Consider the following 27,487-nt stretch of genomic DNA (forward strand, 5'->3'; position numbering starts at 1 on the left):
CTTTTTTAGAGATCTAACAACCCAGTAGTTTTAAATCCGGATGCGTAGCTAACCCCAAAATTCGTAGTCGTAGAAAACAGTACAGAAATATCAGATCAACATGTGGACAAATGACCCGAGCATCGCTAACAGGCTGCGTTCTCTCTTGCTAGATGACCAGGTGGCCAGGGATCGGCTGATGCTCAAGCCGGCCCTAGCCGTCTCCAAGGCGATCAGCCAGCACCGCTCCGAGTTCCAGAGGGACCCCTACCAGGACCAGGCGACGGGATCGGGAGCAGCGCCCCCAAACGCACCGGCCACGCCCACCAGGCAGGAGGGCCAGTGGGCGCGCCTGCAACAAGATCTCAACAGCCCCAATGCTGCACTTCGTCTGCGCGCCATTCGTGCCTTGAAGTAAGCGGTAGAAATAGTGTTAAAAGAATTTAGAATCTGTAGATCACGTTTTGAACAACAGTCAAAGGATTTAAATTTTAATTTTATCGTTAATTTTATATAAATAATTGTAGTAAACTTGCATCCTCAAACAAGATGTATACTGTCCAATGTCTAAGCGCATTCGCGCACTAAATTGTCTAAAATTCAACATTAACAAACTATAACATGTCATTTACAATTTCAAAGTAATCGTTTACTATCTCTTTCGGTATAAACAGAAGATTTTTAATTCTTTTTGACAAGGACTTTAGTTTTGGTTTCCACGACCCCGTACTTAATTATTTAATTTTGTTACCTATTTAAAAATTTTTACTCGCATTTTTGTTTTTTAACAATTAATAGATCGTAAAAAAAACACCAATATTTAGTCATTTATTTTAAATGGTGACCTTTTGGTATAAGATTAAACCCAATAACTCAGTTATCTTTACACAATGTTTTCTTTATACTTAACCAAAGAAAAAGTTAATTATGAATCAATCAAAAACAAGTTATTTGCATAAACAACATACCATACTTAAGGTTAAAAATAAAAAATGTTTGAAAATTTAAACATTTTACCTTTGCAATTTAAGTAACTTTACTAAGGGCCGGTTTCTCGAGTCCCGGCTAACATTTCTCGAACAGATAGTCCCTGCTAAGGCATTTTGGCTTTCTCGAGCATAAATGTGAGAGCTAACTTTGACAGGGACTCGAGAAACCGGCCCTAAAAATACTATGTATATGATGGAATAACTAATTTTTACGACTTTAACATTCAATATCAATCATTTTTACTGAATAACAACCTAATTTAATCGTTCATATTTACAAATGACCTTATAAACTTTCAATAGTTTCGAATTGAAACCAATTAAATACCAACCGTTTCTTTTAGGAGCCCCACTAAGTCGTCCTACAATACATTTGATGTGCCTCTGGCCGAACAGAGCATCATCACGATAAAGGAACGAAATCCGCAGGAGCCGCCCAGCCTGCCGGAGTTGCTCAAGGATATAGTTGTCTACGTGGAGGTGCGAACAGGCAACGATAATCGCTCCGAGGGCGTAAAAACAATTATTGCCAAGATGGGAGCCCAGGTGAAAGATCGTTTAACACGGTAAGTTAAGGGTTTTCAATTAAATATACTCAAATTTCGCTTTATAAACTGTTTCCTTTCGGTTTGTAGCACCACCACGCATGTGGTCTTCAAGGATGGTCTGCTCTCAACTTATAAAAAAGCCGCCGAGTGGAAAATACCAGTCGTATCGATACTTTGGATTGAGGCCTGCAAGGTGCAGCGCAAAATATGTGATCCCAGCAAGTTTCCCATAAGCAACATACGGATGTACGAGTATCCAGAGCTCTTTGGGAAAATACCGGTAAGTGGGGAAAGCCCTAAATCTGGTTTCTATATTCAAATTTATAGCCCATTTACCTATATAATAGGTAAAATAACCTATAGTTCAATACAAAGTTAGCTAGAACTCGTCTTATCATATTCCTATCATTCAAATTTGTTGAGGCAACAATGTGTTCATAGGCCTTATCTGTTCTTCAGTGATAACAATGAACAGGGGAATTCATCAACTCCACTTGAGTTACTGGCTGAAATTAGCCGATGTTAACAATTTTCCACAAGGGAAATTAAGAAAGCCCTTAATTACTTTAATCGATGCTATTATCAATTTATTGCTTTAACTCCACTTGAGATATGGCCCCAACTAATATGTTTATGGCTTTATGGTGAGCATAAACCACCTTAGAGGTATGGAAATTCTACAACAGATAGCCACCAAGGGGTCTTATCGACCACCTTTGCCGATGACCACGATCGCAGTGGGTGTTCGTACATATCTGAAGTGATTAGTTAATCCAGCAAATGGCGAGCAGAGTCGCAGGGCCGCGGGCCGTCTGAAATTGCACGTATCTCAAACACGGAATACGCGCAATATTGGGAACTCTTTGCGCTGGACACATTCTTATCACTTATCACCGGCTGACAGCAAGTCAACCAGTTGTGTTGTCGGCTCTCCGGGTTATCTAATTGAATTTACTCGCTCTTATCAGCTATCGTAGGGCCAGGAAGTTGTTTCTGTCCGGGGGAAAATAGTCGAGAGATGCTGATTTGAATGCGCTTCGTTTTATTGCTTAAACATTAGACAGTTTAAAAAGACACAAGCCACTGGACGCCGGTGACAACTTAAAGCCTAGTTCACATGCACGTTTGTTTACAATCTTTCCGCGAACGGGGTTCATTTACATAACTCGCTGGGAATGCAGTACAGATACACGGCGGCATCGCCAGTTGTCAGGTTTCTTCTCTTCTACAAAACTTACACTCTACGTTAGATTATTAGATTCTCGTTTGGGGCTGCTTCTGAGATTTGTACAAAGCCCGCTTCTATTTACAAGCCAGCAGCAAGGTCGCGTTAAGTACAATGGAATCTTTGAGTCTTGCACTAGGCAGATCTTCAGTGGCTGCTCACGACAGGGCCACCTCCAGGCACATCATTATCAGGAATCCAGAGACTGTGCCCCACGTGGCGATCGTTCCATTGCCGCTGGCATGGGCCTCGGGCAGAATATCATCCGATACAATGTAGATCATGGCTCCGGCCGCAAAGGAGAGGGCGTAGGGCAGGATCAGGTTGGCAAAGGTCACCGCCACGGCGCCCAGCACGCCAAAGATGGGCTCCACCATGCCGGACAGTTGCCCATACCACAGAGCCCGCTTCACGCTGAAACCGGCGGCATGCAGCGGCAGGCTGACGGCCAATCCCTCGGGAAAGTTCTGAATGCCAATGCCAATGGCCAGATTGCGGGCACTCTCGAAGGTCGACGAGTTCGTGGAGCCAATGGCGCCGAAGCTCACGCCCACGGCCAGTCCCTCGGGAATATTGTGCACCGTGATGGCCACCACCAGCAGCATAATCCTCTTCCACTGCGACAGAGCCTCCTCGGCGCGCTGCTGCTCCTCGGGCGTCGTGTAGGTGCACTGCTCCATCTCGTTGATGCTGCCTTGCTTCTTGCGCCGCCTCGACTCCCCGCTGTGCTGCACGCTCAGGCAGTCCGAGAAGCTGTCCAGGCTCTTGGACTTGCGCTTTGCATCCTCGATGGCTATGTCCGCCTTGTCCTTGGACTGGGTCATCTGGATCATCATGTTGGTGCTGTTCAGGCCCAGGTACGACATCAGTTTGTCGCAGCCGTAGACGAAGATGGAGCCCAGCAGGAAGCCCCCGGCGACGGGCAGAAAGGCATACACTCCGTACAGGTGGGAACTCTCGGCCATTTCAATGGCCGGCTTGAGGAGCGACCAGAAGGAGGCGGCTATCATCACGCCGGCAGCGAAGCCCAGGGCGGCGTCCAGGGACCTCCGCTGGTTGCCCCGCACGAAGATCACCAAAGCGGCGCCGGCGGCCGTGAGTCCCCAGGTGAGCAGGGTGCCCAGCAGGGCCTGCGTCACGGGTCCATAGCCGGGAATCATAGTGCTCCTCCTCTTGCTCCTCCGTGCTCGTCACCGGCTGGTATGGAATTCGGTTCCCAAGATTTATTCGCGTGTGCGGGGAGAACAAGTTTTTCTTAATTGTTTGCTCGCGCAGTTGGAAATGTGCCACGTTCTTGGGCTGTGATTGCAGGGTAAACAAAACAACTGGGAATAGCTTTCAATGGAGTTTTGAGTTGTGTCTGTTTCAAGGGAATCGAATCTCCGCCTCCGGAACACTTGTTGCTTATCGTCTTTTGTTGTTTGTGGAATGCCAAAGAGTTCTCTTGCCGACGGGTGAATTTCGGGGCGAGGGTAATACTGTTGGTTTTGATAAAATCTAGGCTACTAGTTCTACTGGAGCGCGTCGGAAAGTGATGAATGAGCCGCTGACTGAGCTGACAGCCCCACAAAAAGCAATTTTTATAGGGCTGCTGGCCGAGGGCCGCCCCTATCGATAGTGTTATCGCTGGCGTCTATCGATAGGCGGCGAGTGCTAGGGATGGCACTTTCAAGGCGAACCTTTCAAATATAAACCGTTATTATTAATAAGCTAATTGAGAGCCTAATTAACTTTTAAAACTAATTAAATAGCATTATGTGAGATTTATAAGCTATTACTATCGATTACGGTTTAGACGAAAGCCATCCCAACAGGCAGCCATATTGTTCTACTAACCAGATAAGAACGTTTTTCTATTTAAACAACGGGCCAGCTATCACGTAGTTATAAACAAATAAAACAGTGTTTTCCAGTCAACATGACTGACAGAGTCGGGCAAAAAGTGGGCAGCATCCGCAGCATCAGCTAAATAACACCAAAGGGCATGAGCTGCTCACCACATTTAGACCTCCTAAGCCAAAACTTATTTATCAAGTTTGGACTGTTTGAATTTGCAGCGCGTTAAGTTTATGCAGCCGGATTCGGAGTTGAATCAGCGACCACGGAAACGCCAGGGAACGCCCACATCCTCCAGGGACCAAGAGCCAGGATCGGCCAATAAGCGAGCCCAGCCCGGAACTCCAACCACCACCACACCAAAGGTATGTGAAGAACCCTTTTATAATTTATTTTATTTTATTTTCTGGAAGACATTTTATAGTGATAAAAAGTTTTTCATCTCAATAAGCATTTTGTGTTTGGTTAGGACACAATTTATAGGCATTTTAAGAACCAAAAATATAATTAATATTAATATCACTTCTTTATATAGCAAGGAAAAATCTAATCATTTTAATTCTTATTCCTTCTTACTTTGTCGATCCTTATTTGCAATTTCATATTATTTTATTGTTTACATCAAGGGTGCTTACCATCCTATTTCTTTTTAATATTCATATACTCATTTTATACAGTTAAACAAGAAACATATTTATTTTTTAACTAACCATTTTTTAGTTAATATAATAACGTATTACAAATTTTTATTAAAAATGTATAACTATGCCAAAAACCAAAAAAAATAATTTTAAAGACATGTTTAATGTTTTACATTACTGAAATTGGTTTTAAATTCTTTAATTTTCTCCTTCCAGAATGACATCAGCCGCTTCTTCAGGGCCCTCAACCACAACAAAGCGTCGGACGATGAGGTAACCGAGTCGCCAGCCACTAAACTACTCAACAGGTGGGTTCCTTAATCTTCTACCTCTATAAAATATATTTCCAACTAAATCTAATCTTTCTAATAAACCAGGATAAGCAGTGGCTGCTACACTCCTTTGCCCGCAGTGGCTGCTTCCCAGCCGAAGGGAACCAATGGCAGCGGCGATGCTGCGGCCGAGAAAGTGCAGGCCCAAAAGAGTTTGCAATTCGGAGAGCAGCCGGCTAGCATTACTCCTCAACCCAAATCATCGATCTCTGCAAGGCCACGTCGAAGCACAGTGGAACCACCACCGGTGATGACGCCTCCTGCGCGCACTAGTCGCCGTCGCAGCTGCGTGGCAGAGATCAGCAGTCCCGCGGCAATGGAACCCCGAATGACACGCCGCAGGAGCTCACTGGCTGCCACATCAATACCGGAAGCTGCTCCAGCCGCAGCTTTGGAGCCCAGAATGACTCGACGCAGGAGCTCATTGCTAGCGGCTCCCAAGCAGCCAGAGGAAACAGTCCCAAAGCAAACTATTGAAACCATAACCGAGGAGCTGGCTCCCAACGAAGAGAACAGGAATTCAATAGTTATGATGCACAGCAAGCCAATCAACCAAACTGATTGCGTTGAGCAGTCCATAGAAATGACCGCCGTGGCGGCAGAAGCTTCCTACAAAGCGGACAGGCGTGGCACACTCTATGCCTCCGAATGTATGGACATTAGTGCTTCTCGGCGCCACAGCGTGGCAACATCTAGACAGTCGCAAAACAACGTGACTCAGACATCCAACTCCATTATGGAGGAGCCACTGACGCCGCTTTTTAGCTCCACGCGACTGCCAAGCGGCCAGTCCACTGGGAATCGCAGGCGCACCATCTTCAACATGGACATGGACGTGATTAACGAGAGCATCGAACGGATCAACCAATCGCATCGCAGATCTCTAGCTTTGGCCAATGAGGCCGAGTTGGGCGAGTGTCGCGCAGTTACGGAGCAGGAACAACCGCTGGCGGAGGCAATCCCCCATCGCAGGAGCCCAAAAGGCGGCGCCTTTTCAATCCAAATGACGAGGTGGTCATTTCCCCACCCAAAAGCAGCAGGAAGAGTCGCCTGAGCATGACGGGCTCCTCGAGCTCCGTGCAGAAGCGTCGACGTTCGCTGGCCACTCCTGCGAAATCTTCCTCTTCGGAGGCGTCTATCGCGGCTCCAGTGCCCAAGGCCAAAACTATCACTCCGGAAGAGGAACCCAAGGAAAATGCCGTTCCAGAACTAGAGGATTCCCTGTCGACCATAGAGGAAGCGGAGGACAGGCCAAAAAGCAAACAACGTTCACGCATTCGCACCCTGGTGCACACAAACATGCACCAGGAGCAGATCCAGGCCATCCACAAGGTTGGTAGCACGACGGAGTGACCAGTTACCCACATCCCTCATCTGATTGTAACCTTTGTAGTCCGAGTAGAGAACTCCTGTTCTCCAGCTCCAGTTATGGATTAGTTAGTAAACCGAACTAGTTTGTAAATTAGCATATTCGTTAATGGCCAATATTAATTATTGATTAGGCATAAACAACACTCGGTAGATTGGTAGAGCAGTCCCCCATTTGTAAAGCCTCCCGCACAGTTGAATAATAAATATCCGTGGCGGTCATAAATCCTAATCGAAAACCGCCTTCAATCCCAGGCCCTGCGCAAGTTGCGCGGCATGCGACTGGATCCTACGGTGACCCAGCGCACCACCCACCTGGTTAGCCTGGAGCCGCGTCGAACGCTAAATCTCTTGCGTGGATTGATGCGCGGAGTCTGGATTGTCAGCTATCAGTGGGTGTTGGCGTCCATTCGTGCGGGGAAGTGGATCAGTGAGGAGCCCTACGAACTGACCAGGTTTTCGCGGGCCATCGAGGTGAGTAGTATGATCCTCCTATTGTCACCATAATCACCCAATTCCGTTTCCCCAGATTTGCCGCACTGAAAGGCAGGCCTTTGGCGTCCACTACCAGTGCGAATTGTTTCGCTTCATGGAGCCCTTCTATGTGTCGTCCCTCTGCCGACCGGTGCAGTTCAACAACATGAAGGAGCTGCTCCTGCTGGGCGGCGCCACCCTGACCGAGAACCGCTTCAAGGCCAAGTACATCATCGGGGATAAGCGGCGGGCCGAGGACGAGCGGGTTTACCTCGATCCCTTCTGGGTGCTGGACAGCATCACCAACATGCAGATCCAGAAGTTCGGCAAATACCTGATGAAGAGCGCCATTATCACGGCCGCCGGCATTCGGTACGAGGATCCAAGGGAGCGCGATGAGGAGCCCGAACCGCAGAGGCGGCAGCACGACTACGTGGATCCACCGCTGGTGCTGGACAAATAGAGATCGGCGTGTTCTATCCACTTTACGAAATTCATACATTAGTTAGAGAGTACCATTTTCCACATCTGTTTCACTTTTTTTGCGCTAAACTTTCCAAATACAAATATGTAAATATAGTTATATTTAATACATAGTTACTAGTCCGTTTTGACTGATTTTAATAATTGTACGATTTTTAAATCTTTTTTTCTTGATTTACTGTTTTAGTTGATATTTTTTAAGCGTTTATAGAGGAAAAACAAAACAAATTTTATCTAAGACGCAATAATAAAATGATTTTAAACTGAATACAATTTTCCAAATATTATTAAGTATATTAATTCGCTACAGAACAACTAAATTTGTATGTACCACTGCTGCAATATGATTAAGAACTAAAACATAATTCTCGATTTTTTGTAAATATTTTCAAACTGCTAAATAAAGTAATCTTCCTTCAGTTTTGAACTGATGTATATTTCATTTTCAATTTCCCTACTTATCCCACATCTAGCGCTCCAAATAAAACATTTTCAAATTCCTTCAGTTGCAAATGCTCGCTTTATTTAAACGATTGAGGTATTTGTTGTCTGATTTAATTGTTGTACTCTTCAACTAGCTTTCGTTTGTACTTCGTGGCATCGACGATAAGGTGAACGTGGACCATAGCGCTGAAAATCAAAAGGCAACAACCAAAAAGATGGTGTTTTAGTGGCTGGGTGGTGGTTAAAACAAAATAAATACAAAAATAGGGTTTTTATTTTTTGTAAATAAAGTTATCGCTTCTATTCTGGTTCTTTTCATGTGTACAAAGTAGTGTGTGTGCAAAAATAGGGTAAGATAAATGATACATATCAAATTAAAAAGGTTAATTTAAACGATATAAATGCTACAGAGGATATCTATATATGATATCATAACGAAGTCAACTCCTTATCATATCATATGTAGTAAACTAAAGATCGACGGGGAGATGGAGGAGGAGTGGATGCATAAATGCATGTGTTTGTTTTCCCAGTGTGCACTCGTCCTTGGGATCCACCGTTTCCCATTTCAGGCGGCGTCGACTGCATTTAGCATTCGTATCCGTCGAAACTCCTTTCGATGGAAGAAATTAAACTTTTGCTTCTGCTGGAACATCATCTTATCGGTCATTTTGCGCAGGACAGGTGTTGTTGGTGTTGGACTACTATTGTGCTCGCTGCTGCTGTTGCTGTTATTGTTGAGTAGTGGTGTTGTTGGCTGCATTCTGATGTTGGTTACTTTCTTGCTGCTGCTTGTTGTTGTTGAGTGGGTGCAAACCAGCTACTTCTTGCCCTTGGTGGCCTTCTCGGCGGCCTTGGTGACCTTGCCACCGGAGGCATCCTTGAAGTTGACAGCCTTGATGACACCGACAGCGACGGTCTGCCTCATGTCACGCACAGCGAAACGACCCAGAGGGGGGAACTCCTGGAAGGACTCCACGCACAGGGGCTTGGAGGGCACCAGGTTGACGATGGCAGCATCGCCAGACTTGATGAACTTGGGGTTCTCCTCGGTGGTCTTGCCGGAACGACGGTCGACCTTCTCCTTGATCTCAGCGAACTTGCAAGCGATGTGAGCGGTGTGGCAATCCAGCACGGGGGTGTAGCCGTTGGCGATCTGGCCGGGGTGGTTCAGCACGATGACCTGGGCGGTGAAGTCGGCGGCGCCCTTGGGGGGGTTCGACTTGGAGTCACCGGCAACGTAGCCACGACGCAGCTCCTTCACGGACACGTTCTTGACGTTGAAGCCAACGTTGTCGCCGGGAACGGCCTCCACGAGGGCCTCGTGGTGCATCTCCACGGACTTGACCTCAGTGGTGATGTTGGCCGGGGCGAAGACCACAACGGTACCGGGCTTCAGCACACCGGTCTCCACACGGCCCACGGGTACTGTTCCAATACCGCCAATTTTGTACACATCCTGCAGGGGCAGACGCAGGGCCTTGTCGGTGGGACGGGCTGGGGGCAGGATGGCGTCGAGGGCATCGATCAGGGTCTTGCCGTCGGCGTTGCCCTCCTTGCGCTCCACCTTCCATCCCTTGAACCAGTTCATGTTGGTGGAGGGTTCCAACATGTTGTCGCCGTGCCATCCGGAGATGGGCACGAAAGCAACGGCGGCCGGGTTGTAGCCGATCTTCTTGATGTACGAGGAGACCTCCTTCTTGATTTCCTCATAACGGGCCTCGCTGTATGGTGGCTCGGACGAGTCCATCTTGTTGACACCAACAATCAGCTGCTTCACACCCAGGGTGAAGGCGAGCAGGGCGTGCTCGCGGGTCTGGCCGTTCTTCGAGATACCGGCCTCGAACTCTCCGGTTCCGGCGGCCACAATCAGCACGGCGCAATCGGCCTGCGAGGTACCGGTGATCATGTTCTTGATGAAATCCCTGTGTCCGGGGGCATCAATGATGGTCACGTAGTACTTGGCGGTCTCGAACTTCCACAGGGCGATATCGATGGTGATACCACGCTCGCGCTCGGCCTTCAACTTATCCAAAACCCAGGCGTACTTGAAGGAGCCCTTGCCCATCTCCTGGGCCTCCTTCTCGAACTTCTCGATCGTACGCTTGTCGATACCTCCGCACTTGTAGATCAAGTGGCCGGTGGTGGTCGACTTGCCGGAGTCGACGTGTCCGATCACGACAATGTTGATGTGAATCTTTTCCTTGCCCATGTTGGATGATTACACGATGGCTGTTGTGTGTGTTGGTTGGTTCGAGTGTTGGAATGTTGGGAGGTTGCGGGGTTCGGTGGGTTGGCGAGCAAGAGAGGTTGGAAGAAACAAAGGGTAAAACAATTTGTTAGCATTCGGTGGGTTTTACAATCTCTTTTTTAACTACTAAATTAGTGGGTACATTCGCCTTGCGTACTTTCGACTTTTGTTTGCATGCCCAAAAACTCAACCTAACCTCAAACTCCGACTGCCGTACAAAACGTGTTTTTTGAGGTTAGGTCGAGTGCCCGCATGTATGGGTGTGGGTAAAAGAGAGGGGCGGCAGATACAAAAAAAGGGAAGAGAAGCGTGCAAAAAAAATATTCCTAATGGAAACTCGATTTTATCAGTGATTTTGGTATTTGTGTGTCGTCAAATTTCTTCAGTAGCAGAACTGAAATATCATCATCATGTTAAATCGAAGAGTCCAAAGGAAAATTCCAGCAAATTTAATTCGCAAATACACATGTGCTTATCTGCTTGCGCGTGTGTGTGCCTGTGTCGCTGTGTGTGTGCGTGACGCTGTTGCCGGCCGGAGGAAAAAGAAAGAGAGGAAAAGAGAGGCGAGGCGAGCAAAATGGCGGCTGCACACGAGTGTGTGTGTGTGACTTATACAAATGCAAGCGATCTCGCCGCGGTGGCACAATTGGAAAGAAATGGAAGAGGGGGAGAAAAAAAAAGATTTAATCAAGAATTTAAATGCAACGGCAGCCATTTTGGCTCAAATAAATTAGCGAATCACTTAGAAATGCCATTTCACCAGATATGTTAATGGGCCGAGGGCCCGAAAAAGCTCATTTTTCGCGTGTTGCTAGGAAAGGTTTTTCTTTTTGCATACTGACTCATAGGGCAGAAAAACGTGAGCCGCCATTTTGAAATTCTATGCCGCAGAGAAAGAAAAATGAAAATCTACAAGGAAAGACAAAGACCACGTTTTTTCACGTGTTAATTAGCACATCTGGTGGATGACCTCTGTGCGCGGCGTGGGCGTGGCAATTAATTGCACACTTATTGCACCATATTGCGGGGCGAAAATGCGGCCGGGAAAGCCGGAACATGACTAAGCAAACGTGGGGCCGTAAAAGCAGCCACGAGAATTTGAATTTTTGGCCTATGCGGACTGCCACGTGTTTGCTTTTCGCTATGGCCACCTTTCACTTTAGAAAATCGCCGTTAGAGGTTATCTCCAGAATTAGCACACCACAGACACAGAAACACCACGAAATATGCACAGATTTGGCGTCCTAACTGCATATTTGTTTATCAACTGTTCGCTGGCTGCAGTCCCGTTGCAGAATTCACTTAATTATAGTCTCACTGGTAAAACTTACTCTCGAATAAGCTGAATGAGAAATCGAAGTCTAAGCGGCGACGGTTTCGAACAAAGTGAACGAGAGTTCGGCAGTTTTTAGCGCATGAAGCCTCGTTTTTACGCGCGGTGTGACCGCGCTGTGCAGCTATTAATCCAGCGATACTATCGCGGAGGCGAGGTTCCCACTACGGCGTTCTCACTAGATGCGTCCGTCGCCGCGGCAAACAACTTATTTACAGTTCTCAGAGGCGGGAATAATTAAATTTAAGAATTGGTTTATTTTATAAAGTGGAATGGAATCTATTTTTAGCAGACGAACTGTGATTTAAGAAATATTTTGAAAGGCCTACTGGGATTTTCAATCATTTGGGTAACCATTTCTAGTTTTTATACCCTTGTAGAGGGTATTATAATTTCAGTCAGATGTTTGCAACGCAGTGAAGGAGACGTTTCCGACCACATAAAGTATATATATTCTTGATCAGCACCAATAGCCGAGTCCATCTAGCCATGTCCGTCTGTCCGTCTGTCCGTCTGTCCGTTTCTATGCGAACTAGTCTCTCAGTTTTAAAGCTATCGCGATGAAACTTTCCCGAAAGTCTTCTTTCTATTGCAGGTAGTACATATGTCGGAGCGAGCCGGATCACTATATCTTAAGGCTCCCATAGGAATATTCAAACAAATATAAGAAAATTCATTGTAACTTTGTAGGAAGTAGGCGTTTTGATTCGTGACTACTTAAAAACAAAATTTAAATAAATAGAAACGCTGAATCTGGAATCCCTGGAACTGCACCGAGTAAGCATTCTTTAATCTACAAGGGTATATAAGCTTCGGCTGGCCGAAGGTAGCTTCCCTTCTTGTTTTGGATTAAGTTTTATTTATTTATGTCCAGAGTTGTATATATTTTGTGGACAGTAGAAAATTAAAAAAAATCTTATTTAGCGTTTTTAACGAAAACTATTAGTTTTACAGAAAAAATGTATAAAACTTACAATACTTATTTATTAAGCTATTCAATATTCAAAATTCATTTCTCCTAGCTAAAAATAATCTTATTTAGCGTTTTTAACGAAAACTATTAGTTTTACAGAAAAAATGTATAAAACATAAAATACTTATTTATTGAATAGCTTTCATTTCTCCTAGTTAGCTTTTTGATTAAGTTAATATATTCGAAGATATTACAAAAAACAGTTTTTACCGTTATTTTCCATGATCCCGTTATTTGCGCCAACTTTGACTATTTTTCCCGTAATCAGGACCCAAAAACACGTCGATATGGAAAGTTTGAACAAAATTGGGGGTAGGAGCTAAACTGAAGTTCACTCAATGTTTTAAAACTTTGAAAAGTTTTTGCGACGTTTACACGTTTCGATAGAAGGCAATGCGAAAATAGTTCATAGTGGGAACGAGTTTTGTTTATTTAAATTAATTCTCTAGCATTTCTCATAAAAACTTAGCTGTAACAATTAAAAAACATTTTTAGTTAAATTAATTTTTAATTTTGGGTAATAACATTTTCAAGAATTTGAAATATAAATAATATTTAATTTTCTTTTTTAAAACTTTCGTAGAACACTTTTTTTATTATTTATTTTTCTATTATTTCGGTAGTTTTCATTATTTATCACACATTTGTTTTTTGGGAAATTATAATTTTACTACGCTTGCAATCGTACTCACCAATGACCTCTGTTTGTGAATAAAATATGAGTAATCTGCGCACGCCTTTTTATTGTGAGTTTATGAAAGCTCGACAGTACTTTCCTAATTTTGTGAAATTATAAAGGTTAGATAAGGTTAGTTTATTATAGGGTCTTCCCACAGAGCTCCATCCACCATCTACCATCCGTTGAACGGATGGTCCGTAAGGTTTTGCCGTTCCGAAAATTTCCCAGTTAGTCCGCCATCCAATTTTAACGGACTTTGATGGGCTCTTTTATGCGATAGTTAGGCGATGTTTTCTCGGTGCAACTCTGAATTCTTCCTCTTGACTGTGAAAATTGGAACGATGACTGCGAGAACAAATCAAATCGATGGCGGGAAAAAATTAAATAATGCTTCAGCTCATTGTTTTTTGGGTTTTTTTTAATTTTTTGTAGTTTGTTATGAGCGGAAAAGCGTTCGCAAGCAGGTTGTTATGTGTGGGCCAAAATGTAAGCTGTTGTGCGTACGAAAACATAAATGTTTGCAGCAAAGCGTCAAAATATGTTCTGCACTTCGTAAATATAACTAATGTTAATTAAAAGTGTACTTTGTACTCCTATAAAGTTCCAAAGTTGCTATAATTTACCATAAACAGCATACATTTGGTTTTGTTTACAAATTTTTCATATTAATATTGGCTAGGCAGAGGCGTAGTAAGAGCGGAGTGTGGGGTACGGGAGGTTAGGCTCCCCCGCAGTCAGCAATATGTATGCATACTCATTGTAGGATATGTTATAAACGTTCAGATATGTTAATAAACTATATTTTTAATCTATTTATTGTATTATTCTCCAATAAAATTAGGAGAACGCAATTTTACGACAGTTTTTCCGAGTTAAAATCCCCCTTCGTTAATGTTGCGCTGAGCAACTGCTCTTCACTCAGCTGTTATTGGATGGTAGATGGTGGATGGAGTTCTGTGGGAACACGAGTTTCACATTCGTCAAAAATCCCAACCGTTTCAAACGGATGGACTCTATGGGAAGAGGCTATTAGAATATTTTTCTTTTTTATTTTTCCCCTTTTTAGTGTAATAGCCTCTTCCCATAGAGTCCATCCGTTTGAAACGGTTGGGATTTTTGACGAATGTGAAACTCGTGTTCCCACAGAACTCCATCCACCATCTACCATCCAATAACAGCTGAGTGAAGAGCAGTTGCTCAGCGCAACATTAACGAAGGGGGATTTTAACTCGGAAAAACTGTCGTAAAATTGCGTTCTCCTAATTTTATTGGAGAATAATACAATAAATAGATTAAAAATATAGTTTATTAACATATCTGAACGTTTATAACATATCCTACAATGAGTATGCATACATATTGCTGACTGCGGGGGAGCCTAACCTCCCGTACCCCACACTCCGCTCTTACTACGCCTCTGCCTAGCCAATATTAATATGAAAAATTTTTAAACAAAACCAAATGTATGCTGTTTATGGTAAATTATAGCAACTTTGGAACTTTATAGGAGTACAAAGTACACTTTTAATTAACATTAGTTATATTTACGAAGTGCAGAACATATTTTGACGCTTTGCTGCAAACATTTATGTTTTCGTACGCACGACAGCTTACATTTTGGCCCACACATAACAACCTGCTTGCGAACGCTTTTCCGCTCATAACAAACTACAAAAAATTAAAAAAAACCCAAAAAACAATGAGCTGAAGCATTATTTAATTTTTTCCCGCCATCGATTTGATTTGTTCTCGCAGTCATCGTTCCAATTTTCACAGTCAAGAGGAAGAATTCAGAGTTGCACCGAGAAAACATCGCCTAACTATCGCATAAAAGAGCCCGTCAAAGTCCGTTAAAATTGGATGGCGGACTAACTGGGAAATTTTCGGAACGGCAAAACCTTACGGACCATCCGTTCAACGGATGGTAGATGGTGGATGGAGCTCTGTGGGAAGACCCTATAACTCATAGAATTTATTACATTGATCATGTGCGTCAAATTAGCGTCGGTGACTTTGCGGCGATTGTGGAACGGTGGAATATGGAACATGGGGCCAATTTTAAATTTTTGATTTTTTCGGCTTCTGGGGGCCGAATTGAACAATATTTAATGCAAAATTGTTCAGAATGAAAATACCTATCGATCTAAATAGGTTTCAAGCCTATCCGACTTGTAGAAATATATTTAAAATCTATTAAAAAAATCGTGTCCCCGCAATTTTTTTTATTGCTCCCCTCACAGAGGTTGTACCAATATGCACGGTAAACATGATTATTGGGCTATTGGGTTAATTCAAGCTCCTTGTCAGAAAATATCATTAAGCTAAAGCCGTCAGTTTTTGAGAAAATCGCCTAACAGTGAATGCACCGCGGATTTTCCCCATACAAAAAAGGGGGGCAAATATTAAACTGAGCAGGGCTCCACTCTCAGACGTTGTACCAACATGCACGGTGTATTGGAAAATTGTGGATCGCCCAAATCAAGTTCAGTGAAAAAACCATAAAAATAAAGCCGTCAGTTTTTGAGAAAATCGCTTTACAGTGGGGGAAGAAAAAATGTTAAAAGAAGTGCCGCCAAATTGAAATTTGAACCAGTAAGTTCCAAGACATGAACCACTATGTAAAAAATGTATTCATGACACTAACCTTATGGGAAAAAAAATGATTCGACGCTAACTCTATTTTCAATTAAATTGACTTTCACAGACGTTGTACCAACATGCACGGTACATCATTGGAAAGGAAATTAATTTAAAAAATTAACTAATGCAGTACGGTTAACAAAAAGCCGTCAGTTTTTGAGAAAAACGCATAGCGCGTAGTCACCATCTCATTTGATCCAAAATTGGAACCAGAACGACTCTGTTCTACGCTCCCAATTGAAACCAGAACGACCCTGTTCTACGCTCCCAAGACTCTTACCATATGGGAAAATATTTATGTTTCGACGCTAACTCTATTTTCAATGATTTAGACTTTCACAGACGTTGTACCAACATGCACGGTACATCATTGGAAAGGAAATTAATTAAAAAAAATTAACTAATGCAGTACGGTTAACAAAAAGCCGTCAGTTTTTGAGAAAAACGCAAAGCGCGTTGTCGGCATCCCATTTGTTCCAAATTTGTAACTAAGAACACATTATATCGATACTTCGATAACAGTAAGCTGAAAGTGTGGCATCACTCCCGATTCGCGGGTGTCACACTTGTGGCAGAAGTATACTAGAACCTGTCCCAGGCAGTTATGGTAAACAGCTTTGTTCTTCTCGTGGCACCTGGCCCAGCACATCCAACACTGAAATGGGACCGTAGTCCACAGGGTTGCGCAGAGGCACTAGGTCCTGGCTGCTGCTCCTCCTGGAGCTCTTGCTGCTCCTCAGGTAGCTGCTGCGGTGCCTGGAGCTGCTGGGCCTGGAGCAGCGGTGGCGCAATCTGCTGCGCCTGGAGTTGCTGGGCCTGGAGCTGCTGGAGCTGTTGGAGCTGCTGGAGCTGCTGGAGCTGTCCTTGTAGAGGCAGCAGCTGTCCCTGGAGCTGCGATGTTGGGAGCAGCGGCGGCGCAAGCAGCGGTGTTGGGAGCAGCTGCTGTGTTGCAAGCGGTGTTGCAACCTGCTGCGTTGCAAGGGGATGCTGGGCTTGGATCATTTGCTGCATTTGCAGTTGTATTTCCTGCATTTGCTGCTGAATTTGTAAAAGGACTTCGTTGCCGTAATTCTCCATCTTTACGATAGTGAAAAAAATCGAAAATCAACTCTACCGATAGACAAATGACTTGCGATATCTTCTTTTGCACACTACAATGAAAACTGCAGCCTGAGGAGTGATCTCTGCGAGGGCGTCTTCAGCAGAGATCTCTGCGAAGGCGTCCTGAGAAGGGATATTCCTAGGGGCGGTTTCTCCGGAGTGGAGGGTGGCGGGTTCTCTGGCGGCGCGTCCTCAGGCTCTAAGGGCGGCGCGATCTCCGACGATGAATTCTGTGTCTCCGTGTCCTTCACCTCCTCATTCTTTGTGACCGCTTCACTCTTGGCATAATACTGATTTATTACCACTTTGCCGTAAAAATTAAAGTTGTTTGTGGCCATTTTTGTTTTAAAGGTGCCCGTTGAGCGGGAAAGCTTCGATAGTGGCAAGGCCAAGTTTCGATGTTCCCCCGACTCTAACAATTAATTAATTTAATAATGGCATTCCATTGCGATCAAAAAGTGTAGCTTTTTCACAATTCATAAAATAGTTGCGAGAATTTTATTTTATTTTATTTATTTTATAAGTCATCCCAACGCTACAAGCTTCGAGCTTACTATTAATGCGCTAGTCACAAAAACGTATCAATTAAGGTAAACATATTTAAACTTATTATCTAATACAGCACTTGTATTTAATATTTAATATTAAGGTCCTTTTTAATTTATCGCTGTTTTAATTATTAGCTGTTTGGGTATAATTTAAGGGAAAAGTCAGCTGTGATTTCGTTTGGGTGAACTTCCGTTTAGCTCCTACCCCCGATTTCGTCCAAACTTTCAAAATCCACGTTATTTGGGGTCCTGATTATTGGAAAAATAGTCAAAGTTGGCGCAACTAACGGGATCATGGAAAATAACGGTAAAAACGGTTTTTCTTAAATATCTTTGAATATAATAACTAAATCAAAAAGCTAGCTAGGAGAAATGAAAGCTATTAAATAAATGAGTATTTTATGTTTTAGACATTTTTTCTGTAAAACTAATAGTTTTCGTTAAAAACGCTAAATAAGAATATTTTTTCACAATGTTTGAAAATAAAAAAACGTTGGAGCACACTTGCGTCATTTTTCCCGATATATCGCACGAAAGCTTCATGTTATATCGGTGTGTCAAAATTTATATCGATGTCTCTCGATGTATTAGCGATGATACTACCTAAGCACGAGAATGGCATAACATTTTTTAAGAAGAGCATTTCTGTTCTCGTAGTTAAATATAACATTTAGAAAACAAAATAAAATACAAATGATACAACGGAAATAAAATTTATTAACAAAAAATACATATAAATCATTTATAAATCGCGGCGATTTTTGCTTAAAAAAATTTTTGCCTGCAACTTTATAAATGATTTAAAATCTACGGTGAGTGTGGAAGAACAGCCTTTTATTCTGTCCCCTAGATGATTTTAAATAATACGATTGCATAGGCTTAAAAACCGAATACACATTCAACTAGTGTAGACAGGATAAAACATTAAAAATACTTTTTGATGAGTTCCGCAATGGAATTATTATTTATAGAAATATGTTTTAGCTGAGATAAAATCTAGTGTATGTGTATATATGAGGCATCTTAGATAAAAATCACCTATTAAGAACTTCGGCATTTAAACCCTTTTCAAATACAGGAAAAATAAAACATTAAAACTAATAATTAAATAGATATAAAATGAAGACACTTTTAATAAAATCAATTAAAAAACTAAGAGAAAAGTTTTTAAAAATAACAAGTGGGCGTGCGGAGGAAATTTGAATTCAACTGCAATGGCTTGAAATAATTCGAATTGAGCGACTTCGAAAATCCATATTAACTTTTGTTTATTTATTGCAGCCCTCTCAAAATCAAATGTACTAAACATCAACTTGTCTTGCACTAGATAGCCAGTTTGCCCCGAATTTACCCGTATTTTGCAGCAATTCCGTACTTCTTTTTCGCGAAAATAAAACAAACAAATGTAAATAACTATTTGCCACAAAAAATCTGCAAAGTACTAACGCGTTGTGAATTAGACCAGTAAAATTCCCGGTCGTTACCCGGTCGTTACCCGTACGGAAACCGGACGAAACGAAACCGTTTCTTTCAAATTTAAACTTTTACAAAACAGCTGATTACTATAAATCATAATGATAATAATACACCAATCGAAATAGAATAATAGAATTAATACTTTCATTTAAATGTTAAAGTTACAGTTATTTTTTATCAGCACCTTAAATTAAATTAAAATAAATTGAAAATTATTATTATTGTATAAAATATAAATAAATGAATGAAAGTCTTATATTAAATCGAATCAAACTTAACAACTTATTCTTATCTAATTGGTTTTGGGGTATTTAATGAAACATAAACGGTTTTCAATACGAAAAGGAAAGAGGCTGCAGTTTTCATTGTAGTAAAAAGATTTCGCAAGTCATTTGTCTATCGGTAGAGTAGACTTTCGATTATTTTCGCCATTCGCAAAAATGGAGAACACCGGGACACCAATCATTGTGCAAATGCAGGAAATACAACTGCAAATGCAGCAAATGCTGCAAATGATCCAAGCCCAGCATCCCCTTGCAACGCAGCAGGTTGCAACACCGCTTGCAACACAGCAGCTGCTCCCAACACCGCTGCTTGCGCTGCCGCTGCTCCCAACATCGCAGCTCCAGGGACAGCTGCTGCCTCTACAAGGACAGCTCCAGCAGCTCCAGGCGCAGCAGATTGCGCCACCGCTGCTCCAGGCCCAGCTGCTCCAGGCCCAGCAGCTCCAGGCCCAGCAGCTCCAGGCACCGCAGCAGCTACCTGCTCCAGGACGAGCAGCAGCCAGGACTAGTGCCTCTGCGCAACTGGCCCAGCAGCAGGGTCCACCCCCCGAAATGGCTGGCTGGTACGGTAGCGTTCCTACTGCCGTACCAGTCAGTCACAAGGATGGGAATGGGACCCTGTGGACTACGGTCCCATTTCAGTGTTGGATGTGCTGGGCCAGGTGCCACGAGGAGAACAAAGCTCTTTACCATAACTGCCTGGGACAGGTTCTAGTATACTTCTGCCGCAAGTGTCCTATCTTTATTAATGTTCTTTCGGGAAAGTATAATTTCACTAGGCTTGCAAGCGTACTCACCAATTACCTCTGCTTGTGAATAAAATATGAGTAACCTGCGCACGCCTTTATATTGTAAAGCCTAGTACTCAGTTTGGCTAAGAGTTTTACTAGTCGAAAAATATTAATCTTTTAGTGTGGCCGAAGTTTTCGGACTTCATCCGCAATGCATATAGCATGGTCTTACTCTCAGCAAACAAATCAACTGGCGCCAATTTTGAAATATTACAAAATGATTAGCCGACCTAGGTCGCAAGCTTTAAATTTGCTGTTGGAATGAGGATATGTATTGCTGCAACTCCTACAGGCAGTTTTCCATTGGTTTTTGGGGTTTTCATTCTATTTATAATATGTTATTGGCACACCGCTTCTGCACAAACACAGCCAAAGATCAAATTTTTTATTCTTTGGGCCGCGGCTAAAGGCGTTCATCAGAATTCATCCGCTAAATCTAGTATTTTAGTGGTATTTTCTTACTATTTCCTTAGCTCAACTGAGTACCGAGGTGGGAAAAAGTCCCCGGCTAAGGGCTTTAGCTACCTATTTGCCTCTCGCTTACTCCTATGCTTAGCTAGCAGTTTTCGTCGTACTGAGTACTAGGCTTTAAGGTTATAGCCTAGTACTCAGTACGACGAAAACTGCTAGCTAAGCATAGGAGTAAGCGAGAGGCAAATAGGTAGCTAAAGCCTTTAGCCGGGGACTTTTTTCACAGCGGTACTCAGTTGAGCTAAGAAAATGGTAAGGAAATACCAAAAAAATACTAGATTTAGCGGATGAATTCCGATGAACGCCTTTAGCCGCGGACCAAAGAATAAAAAAATTGATCTTTGGCTGTGTTTGTGCAGAAGAGGTTTGCCAATAACAATTTATAAATGGAAGGAAAACCACAAAAACCAATGGAAAACCGCCTGTAGGAGTTGCTGCAATACATATCGCCATTCTAACAGCAAATTTAAAGGTTGCGACCCAGGTCGGCTCAACGTTTTGTAATATTTTAAAATTCGCGCCAGTTGATTTGTTTGCTGAGAGTAAGACCATGCTACATGCATTGCGGATGAACTCCGAAAACTTCGGCCACACTAAAAGATTAATATTTTTCGACTAGTAAAACTCTTAGCCGAACTGAGTACTAGGCTTATAAAAGCTCTACAGTATTTTCTTAATTTTGTGAAATTAATTTAAAAAAAGTAGAATATAATTCAGTAAATCAGATAAGTTTAGTTTATCAGTCCAATTTTTAATGACAAGTTTTTAGAATATTTTTATGTTTTATTTTTCCCATTTTTTTTATGTAACTCATAGAGTACAAATAGGATTTTCCCCGAAAAAATAAAAACAAATTTTAAGAAAATAAAACATAATTTATGGTTTTTAATAATAAAAGCTCTTAATTAATTAAATTTTATAATTAACAGGGGGATTCCCTAAACTGTTGAATTGCTGAATTGTTGAAAATTCAACAAAAAATTTCAGCAATTAAGGGAACGACCCAACATGGTTCCTGTTGAATTTTCAAACAGCTGTTATTTGTTGAAAAATTTCACGGAACTTAAAGCATGTAAAATTTGATTTATTATTGCTAGTTACTGTCTAAAAGTGTTCCTAAGGTAAAAAGAACCACAAATATGCTTTCTAAGTTGATTTTAAAATAAATAATGCGTACTGGTGATACTAAAATGTTACAGAGTTGCCACGACTTTTAAAAAAATTTTCAACAGCCCCGAGGCTGTTGAATTGCTGAAAGTTCTGAAAGTTGACTTTGTATGGAACAGATGATTAACAGCTGACCAAAATTCAACAATTCAGCTATTCAACAGTTTAGGGAATCCCCCTAACAATTAAGATTTCCTTGTGCGGTTTGTCTTTTTCACCCAAACAGCGCCTGGCCACACTACCACGAAGCAGAATAAGAAGAGACGTGGCGAAAGAGACTAAAAGCAGAGTCAATCGTTGAAGAAAATTGAACCGGTCAGGTCCTAATGCTCTCCTTTAAAAATGCCATACTTTTTTCCTATAACTACTATAGTCTAGAGTCCTGCATGAGTTTTTTCATTTGATTTTTTCATAAGGAAAAACAATTGATTTAATATGAAATAAATAGATATATAGTAATTTTATTACTCCCACTCACTTTTATTGTGTTTTTGTATCACTTGTTTTTTTTAAGTGAAGTTGAACTCACTCTGTTTTCAAAAAATTGACTACTATAGTCATATAGCATTTCAAAAGTGCTTTGCTCCAGGCTTCATAGATATTACTCTCCTGGCAATATATAGCAGTGTTTTCAAACTCAGAAGATTGGTGTAAATTGATCTATAAACAGTATCTTAGGCCAATCGAACAAGTTATTAACTTTGGCTAAAACAGACAATTATAAAACAAATAGCTTTAACAAAAACAATATACAATATTTATCAGGAAACGTAACTGTTATAAGTTTTATTTTAAAAATCACACTTTAACAGTTATTTTCTGATTTGTAAAGTAAAACTCAAAGAATAACTGTTATTTTTTGAGTTTTATAATAAAAGTTGACAAATAACAGTTATTCGTCGTGATCAAAATAAAACTCAAACTTGATTTATGGCGATTTTGTGGGTAAACAAAATTTTAAAAAAATATAGGTATAAAATATGCGCGGTTGCCTTTTTTAACAAATTTTTAGTAAGTTATAAAAAGCACGGGTATTATGTTTTTTTTAATTATTTCATTTTTTCAAAAATGTCAAGGGAATAACTGTTATTCATAAAAATCAAAAAATAACAGTTATTTTTTGAGTTTTATTATAAAAATCAAAAAATAAAAATCATTACGGATTTGTAAACTACAATGGCTAATAAAAATTGTGGTGTATTTAAAAAATTTTTAGGACCCTTCTAAGTGCGTAATTTTTTTGTATGAAAAATTTACAATAACAGTTATTTTTGTTCCCTGATATTTATTTCAAATGTAGTCATAATTTGTTGACAAGGTAGGCCAGTATCGCCAGCACCTTGGTCTTCGCCAGCCGCAGCTGAGGTCTTTGCCCAGGCTCGAGCATCGCGGGCCTCCAGCATCTCGGCCATGATGGTGTACTCCCGGGCGAGCAGGTCCTGGAAGCCGCCGGCCACCCGATCGAGCTGGTTGCGGGCCAAGTAGCCCTGGATAACGGCCCGAAAGGAGGCCTTCTCGAAGACCTCGAGGTAGGCCGCCTCCAGGTCGCTCTCAACGTGGGCGTAACTTGAGGCGAGGAACTTTCTGAGATGCCTCTTATCGTATAGAGAGGGCAGGTGCAGTTTCCTCAACACGTTATTCGTCGGGCAGGCGTCGCACACCAGGCCCAGGAGGAGGCGCGTTTTGCGCTGGTCGTGCACAAAGTCCAGCACCAGCTCCAGGTCGCTGGTAAGCTGGGTCATGTTGTGCGGCCTGTCTGACTGTGAACAGGTCAACAGGTTAACAGGAGTTGGAGCTGGATTCCAAGACTTACTTACCAGTCGGATGAACAGCACCCGGCGCTGCCTGCCGTCCGCCGTGGTGGCCAAAAAGGTGAGCGCCCGACCCAGGCCCTCCTTCCCCAACTCGTCGATCTTTATGAAAAATGAGGAGCTCCATTCAAAGGGCTGAAACAGGAGAATCACTCCCTCGGTGGTGGAGGGCATCAGGTGCTCGCTGCTGTAGATAGCGAGCGCCTCCTTTGCCAGCAGGTGCGAGGGGTCCCTGGGGATCGACGCAAATAATTCCGACACACTTAATTCCATTTTGTCTTTTGTTTAGATTTTGGCTTTTGTTTTTGGTTTTGATACCGCAATGGATCATCAGTACCCTTTTACCACGAAGTTAGAAAGAGTCTCAGCCCGTTTCTCTTATGAAACCTGCTATTTTCTTCGGGGGACACTACTAATTCAGCTAGATTGTGAAGAAAATATTCTCCTGCGTCTGATTAGGGCCACGCAGGAGCAGAATAAGTGCTCTACTGATTCTACTTCTGTCTCGTTTTTGCAACTTCTGCAGAAGTCGTTGCTAAGGATGTTTAGTCGGGATGCGTGGGCTCCTACGAGCCAGTGGCAGGTAATTTTCGGCACTTAATTAAATTAAGTTAATTTCATCCTGAACAAAAGACATAAAATCTTTAACAATTTCAAAGCTTAATTTGTAATATGAAATATATAAACATAATTAAATAATAATAATAATTGGGTTATTTCTTTATATATATATGTATCTACATTTTTAAATATTTTAATATAGTTATTTTGGTCTCGATATATTTATATTTTATTTTCCCTATAAGTTTTTTTCTCTCGCTTTCGCTCTCTCTCAAATGCTTTGCCTGTCACAAAATATCTGAGGCAACAACACAAGCAAACCCAGCAACAAAAATAAAGACCTTTTGTAGGAGACCTTTTTTTGTTTTGCTCACCTACTGACTATCAATATATGAGCGACGAACGATTTTGTTCGTATCGAGCGGTCAGTTGGAGACCGATCCGAGTGTTCCGGTCAACCGAAAACCCGAGACCGAGACTGAGACCGCGACCGAGGCTGAAACGAAAAAAGGGTTGTTGCTCAGACCCTGAACTAGACATTCTCAATTTTGGGGTCTTTCAACTGAGCAGCCCGTTTATAAAAATTCGGTTGACCGTTTTTTACGTGCTCTGCTGCTAAGGCATTTTGGCTTTCTCGAGCATCAATGTGAGAGCTAACTTTGACAGGAACTCGGAGTCCCTGTTAAGCGCTTTCGACTCGATAGAATGACAGCTGATTTCCCAAATCCAACTAAGAAGAAGAAACGAAATCACAGCTGACTTTTCCTTTGAATTATACCCAAACAGCTGATGAAATAATCGAAGCACGCCATTTTTTGCGTTTTACAGCACAATTCTGTGCGTTAACAGCACTCTGTAATTGTTTCTCGTTCAGATAAATTAAAGCACTCGAGAAAGCCGATTTGCTTTTACGAACAGATTATCTGGTCTTTAAGTTTTTCGAACAGATAGCTATCAGGACTTTGACAGGGACTCGAGAAACCGGCCCTTAATAATGTTTTTTTTTATAATAACCAAAACTAATAAATTAAAAAGGACCTTAATATTAAATATTAAATACAAGTGCTGTATTAGATAATAAGTTAAAATATGTTTACCTTAATTAATACGGTTTTGTGACTAGCGCATTAATAGTAAGGTCGAAGCTTGTAGCGTTGGGATGACTTATAAAATAAATAAAATAAAATAAAATTCTCGCAACTATTTTATGAATTATGAAAAAGCTACACTTTTTAATCGCAATGGAATGCCATTATTAAATGAATTAATTGTTAGAGTCGGGGGAACATCGAAACTTGGCCTTGCCGATGTGCCACCACTATCGAAGCTTTCCCGCTCAACGGGCACCTTTAAAACCAAAATGGCCACCAATAACTTCAATTTTTATGGAAAAGTGGTTATAAACCAGTTCTATGGCAAAAGTGAAGCGGCCACAAAGGAGGAGGAGGTAAAGGAGGTAAAGGAGGTAAAGGAGGCGAAGGATGCGAAGGAGGCGAAGGAGGCGAAGGAGGACGCGCCGCCAGAGAACCCGCCGCCCTCCACTCCGGAGAAACTGCAAGTATCCCTTCTCAGGACGCCTTCGCAGAGATCTCTGCTGAAGACGCCCTCGCAGAAATCACTCAGGCCATCGCCCGTGAGTTCCCTTCCACCTCCCTCTACGCCCGTAAGATCCGCCACGGCCGTGAGATCCCTTCCACCGCCTTCCAGGACCTTGAGATCCCTTCCACCATCTTCCACGGCCGTGAGATCTATGCTCATGCATTTCTCATTAAAATAAGTTTAATTTATTTAAACTAAAAAAAGTTATGTTGCTTTTTAAGGCTAAAACATTTTCTTAAAACTTAACTGTAAAAATTAAAAAACTTTATTAGTTAAATTAATTTTTAATTTTTGGTAGTCACATTTTGAAGAATTTGAAATATAAATAATATTTAATTTCCTATTTAAAAACTTTTGAATAAAACTTTTTTTTATTTATTTTTCTATTATTTCGTTAGTTTTATTTATTTATCACACATTTCCTTGATCTTTATTAATGTTTTTTCGGGAAAGTATAATTTCACTAGGCTTGCAAGCGTACTCACCAATTACCTCTGCTTGTGAATAAAATATGAGTAACCTGCGCACGGTCGAAAAATATTAATCTTTTAGTGTGGCCGAAGTTTTCGGACTTCATCCGCAATGCATGTAGCATGGTCTTACTCTCAGCAAACAAATCAATTGGCGCCAATTTTGAAATGTTACAAAATGTTGAGCCAACCTGGGTCGCAAGCTTTAAATTTGCTGTTGGCATGGAGATATGTATTGCCGCAACTCCTACAGGCAGTTTTCCATTGGTTTTTAGGGTTTTCCTTCCATTTATAATTTGTTATTGTTATTATTATTATCAAATTTTTTATTCTTTGGTCGGCGGCTAAAGGCGTTCAGCGGAGTTCATCCGTTAAATCTAGTATTTTTGTGGTATTTTCTTACTATTTCCTTAGCTCAACTGAGTACCGCGGTGGAAAAAAGTCCCAGCTAAAGCCTAGTACTCAGTTCGGCTAAGAGTTTTACTAGTCGAAAAATATTAATATTTTAGGGTGACCGAAGTTTTCGGAGTTCATCCGCAATGCATGTGCAATGGTCTTACTCTCAGCAAGCAAATTAACTGGCGCCAATTTTGAAATATTACAAAATGATTAGCCGACCTAGGTCTCAAGCTTTAAATTTGCTGTTGGAATGAGGATATGTATTGCTGCAACTCCTACAGACAGTTTTCCATTGGTTTTTGGGGTTTTCATTCTATTTATAATATGTTATTGGCACACCGCTTCTGCACAAACACAGCCAAAGATCAAATTTTTTATTCTTTGGGCCGCGGCTAAAGGCGTTCATCAGAATTCATCCGCTAAATCTAGTATTTTAGTGGTATTTTCTTACTATTTCCTTAGCTCAACTGAGTACCGAGGTGGGAAAAAGTCCCCGGCTAAGGGCTTTAGCTACCTATTTGCCTCTCGCTTACTCCTATGCTTAGCTAGCAGTTTTCGTCGTACTGAGTACTAGGCTTAAAGCCTAGTACTCAGTTGGGCTAAGAGTTTTACTA

The 27,487-nt window shown here is 41.9% G+C and overlaps 3 protein-coding genes and 1 non-coding gene across 4 annotated transcripts; 1 reads left to right on the plus strand and 3 right to left on the minus strand.

Moving 5' to 3' along the window:
- Positions 1 to 4: 4 nt before the first annotated feature.
- Positions 5 to 7,994, plus strand: MCPH1 (Microcephalin). The gene is given in 9 exon segments (XM_017155514.3): positions 5 to 393; positions 1,313 to 1,534; positions 1,604 to 1,796; positions 4,799 to 4,942; positions 5,435 to 5,526; positions 5,596 to 6,511; positions 6,514 to 6,882; positions 7,174 to 7,392; positions 7,448 to 7,994. Coding segments are annotated over 9 exon segments (2,856 nt in total). The 5' UTR covers positions 5 to 100; the 3' UTR covers positions 7,856 to 7,994.
- Positions 2,536 to 4,322, minus strand: Zip48C (Zinc/iron regulated transporter-related protein 48C). The gene has a single exon (XM_017155516.3). The coding sequence runs from the start codon at positions 3,899 to 3,901 to the stop codon at positions 2,900 to 2,902; it is 1,002 nt and encodes a 333-aa protein (XP_017011005.1). The 5' UTR covers positions 3,902 to 4,322; the 3' UTR covers positions 2,536 to 2,899.
- Positions 7,995 to 8,575: 581 nt separating the features above from the next.
- eEF1alpha1 (eukaryotic translation elongation factor 1 alpha 1) lies at positions 8,576 to 12,061 on the minus strand. The gene is made up of 2 exons (XM_017155502.3): positions 11,902 to 12,061; positions 8,576 to 10,551 (listed from the first exon to the last, which is right to left on the minus strand). Exon 2 carries the CDS (start codon positions 10,529 to 10,531, stop codon positions 9,140 to 9,142), a length of 1,392 nt encoding a protein of 463 aa, XP_017010991.1. The 5' UTR covers positions 10,532 to 10,551; positions 11,902 to 12,061; the 3' UTR covers positions 8,576 to 9,139.
- LOC123002617 (small nucleolar RNA snR61/Z1/Z11) lies at positions 10,914 to 10,987 on the minus strand. The gene has a single exon (XR_006412208.1). It is a non-coding gene; the product is annotated as a small nucleolar RNA snR61/Z1/Z11 (small nucleolar RNA).
- Positions 12,062 to 27,487: the final 15,426 nt, after the last annotated feature.

The sequence above is a fragment of the Drosophila takahashii genome, chromosome 2R, assembly GCF_030179915.1.
Source record: "Drosophila takahashii strain IR98-3 E-12201 chromosome 2R, DtakHiC1v2, whole genome shotgun sequence".
NCBI lineage: Eukaryota > Metazoa > Arthropoda > Insecta > Diptera > Drosophilidae > Drosophila > Drosophila takahashii.

Bases quoted from the DNA above. Each gene is read 5' to 3' on its own strand.
- Zip48C (XM_017155516.3), bottom strand. From the start codon at position 3,901: ATGATTCCCGGCTATGGACCCGTGACGCAGGCCCTGCTGGGCACCCTG.
- eEF1alpha1 (XM_017155502.3), bottom strand. From the start codon at position 10,531: ATGGGCAAGGAAAAGATTCACATCAACATTGTCGTGATCGGACACGTC.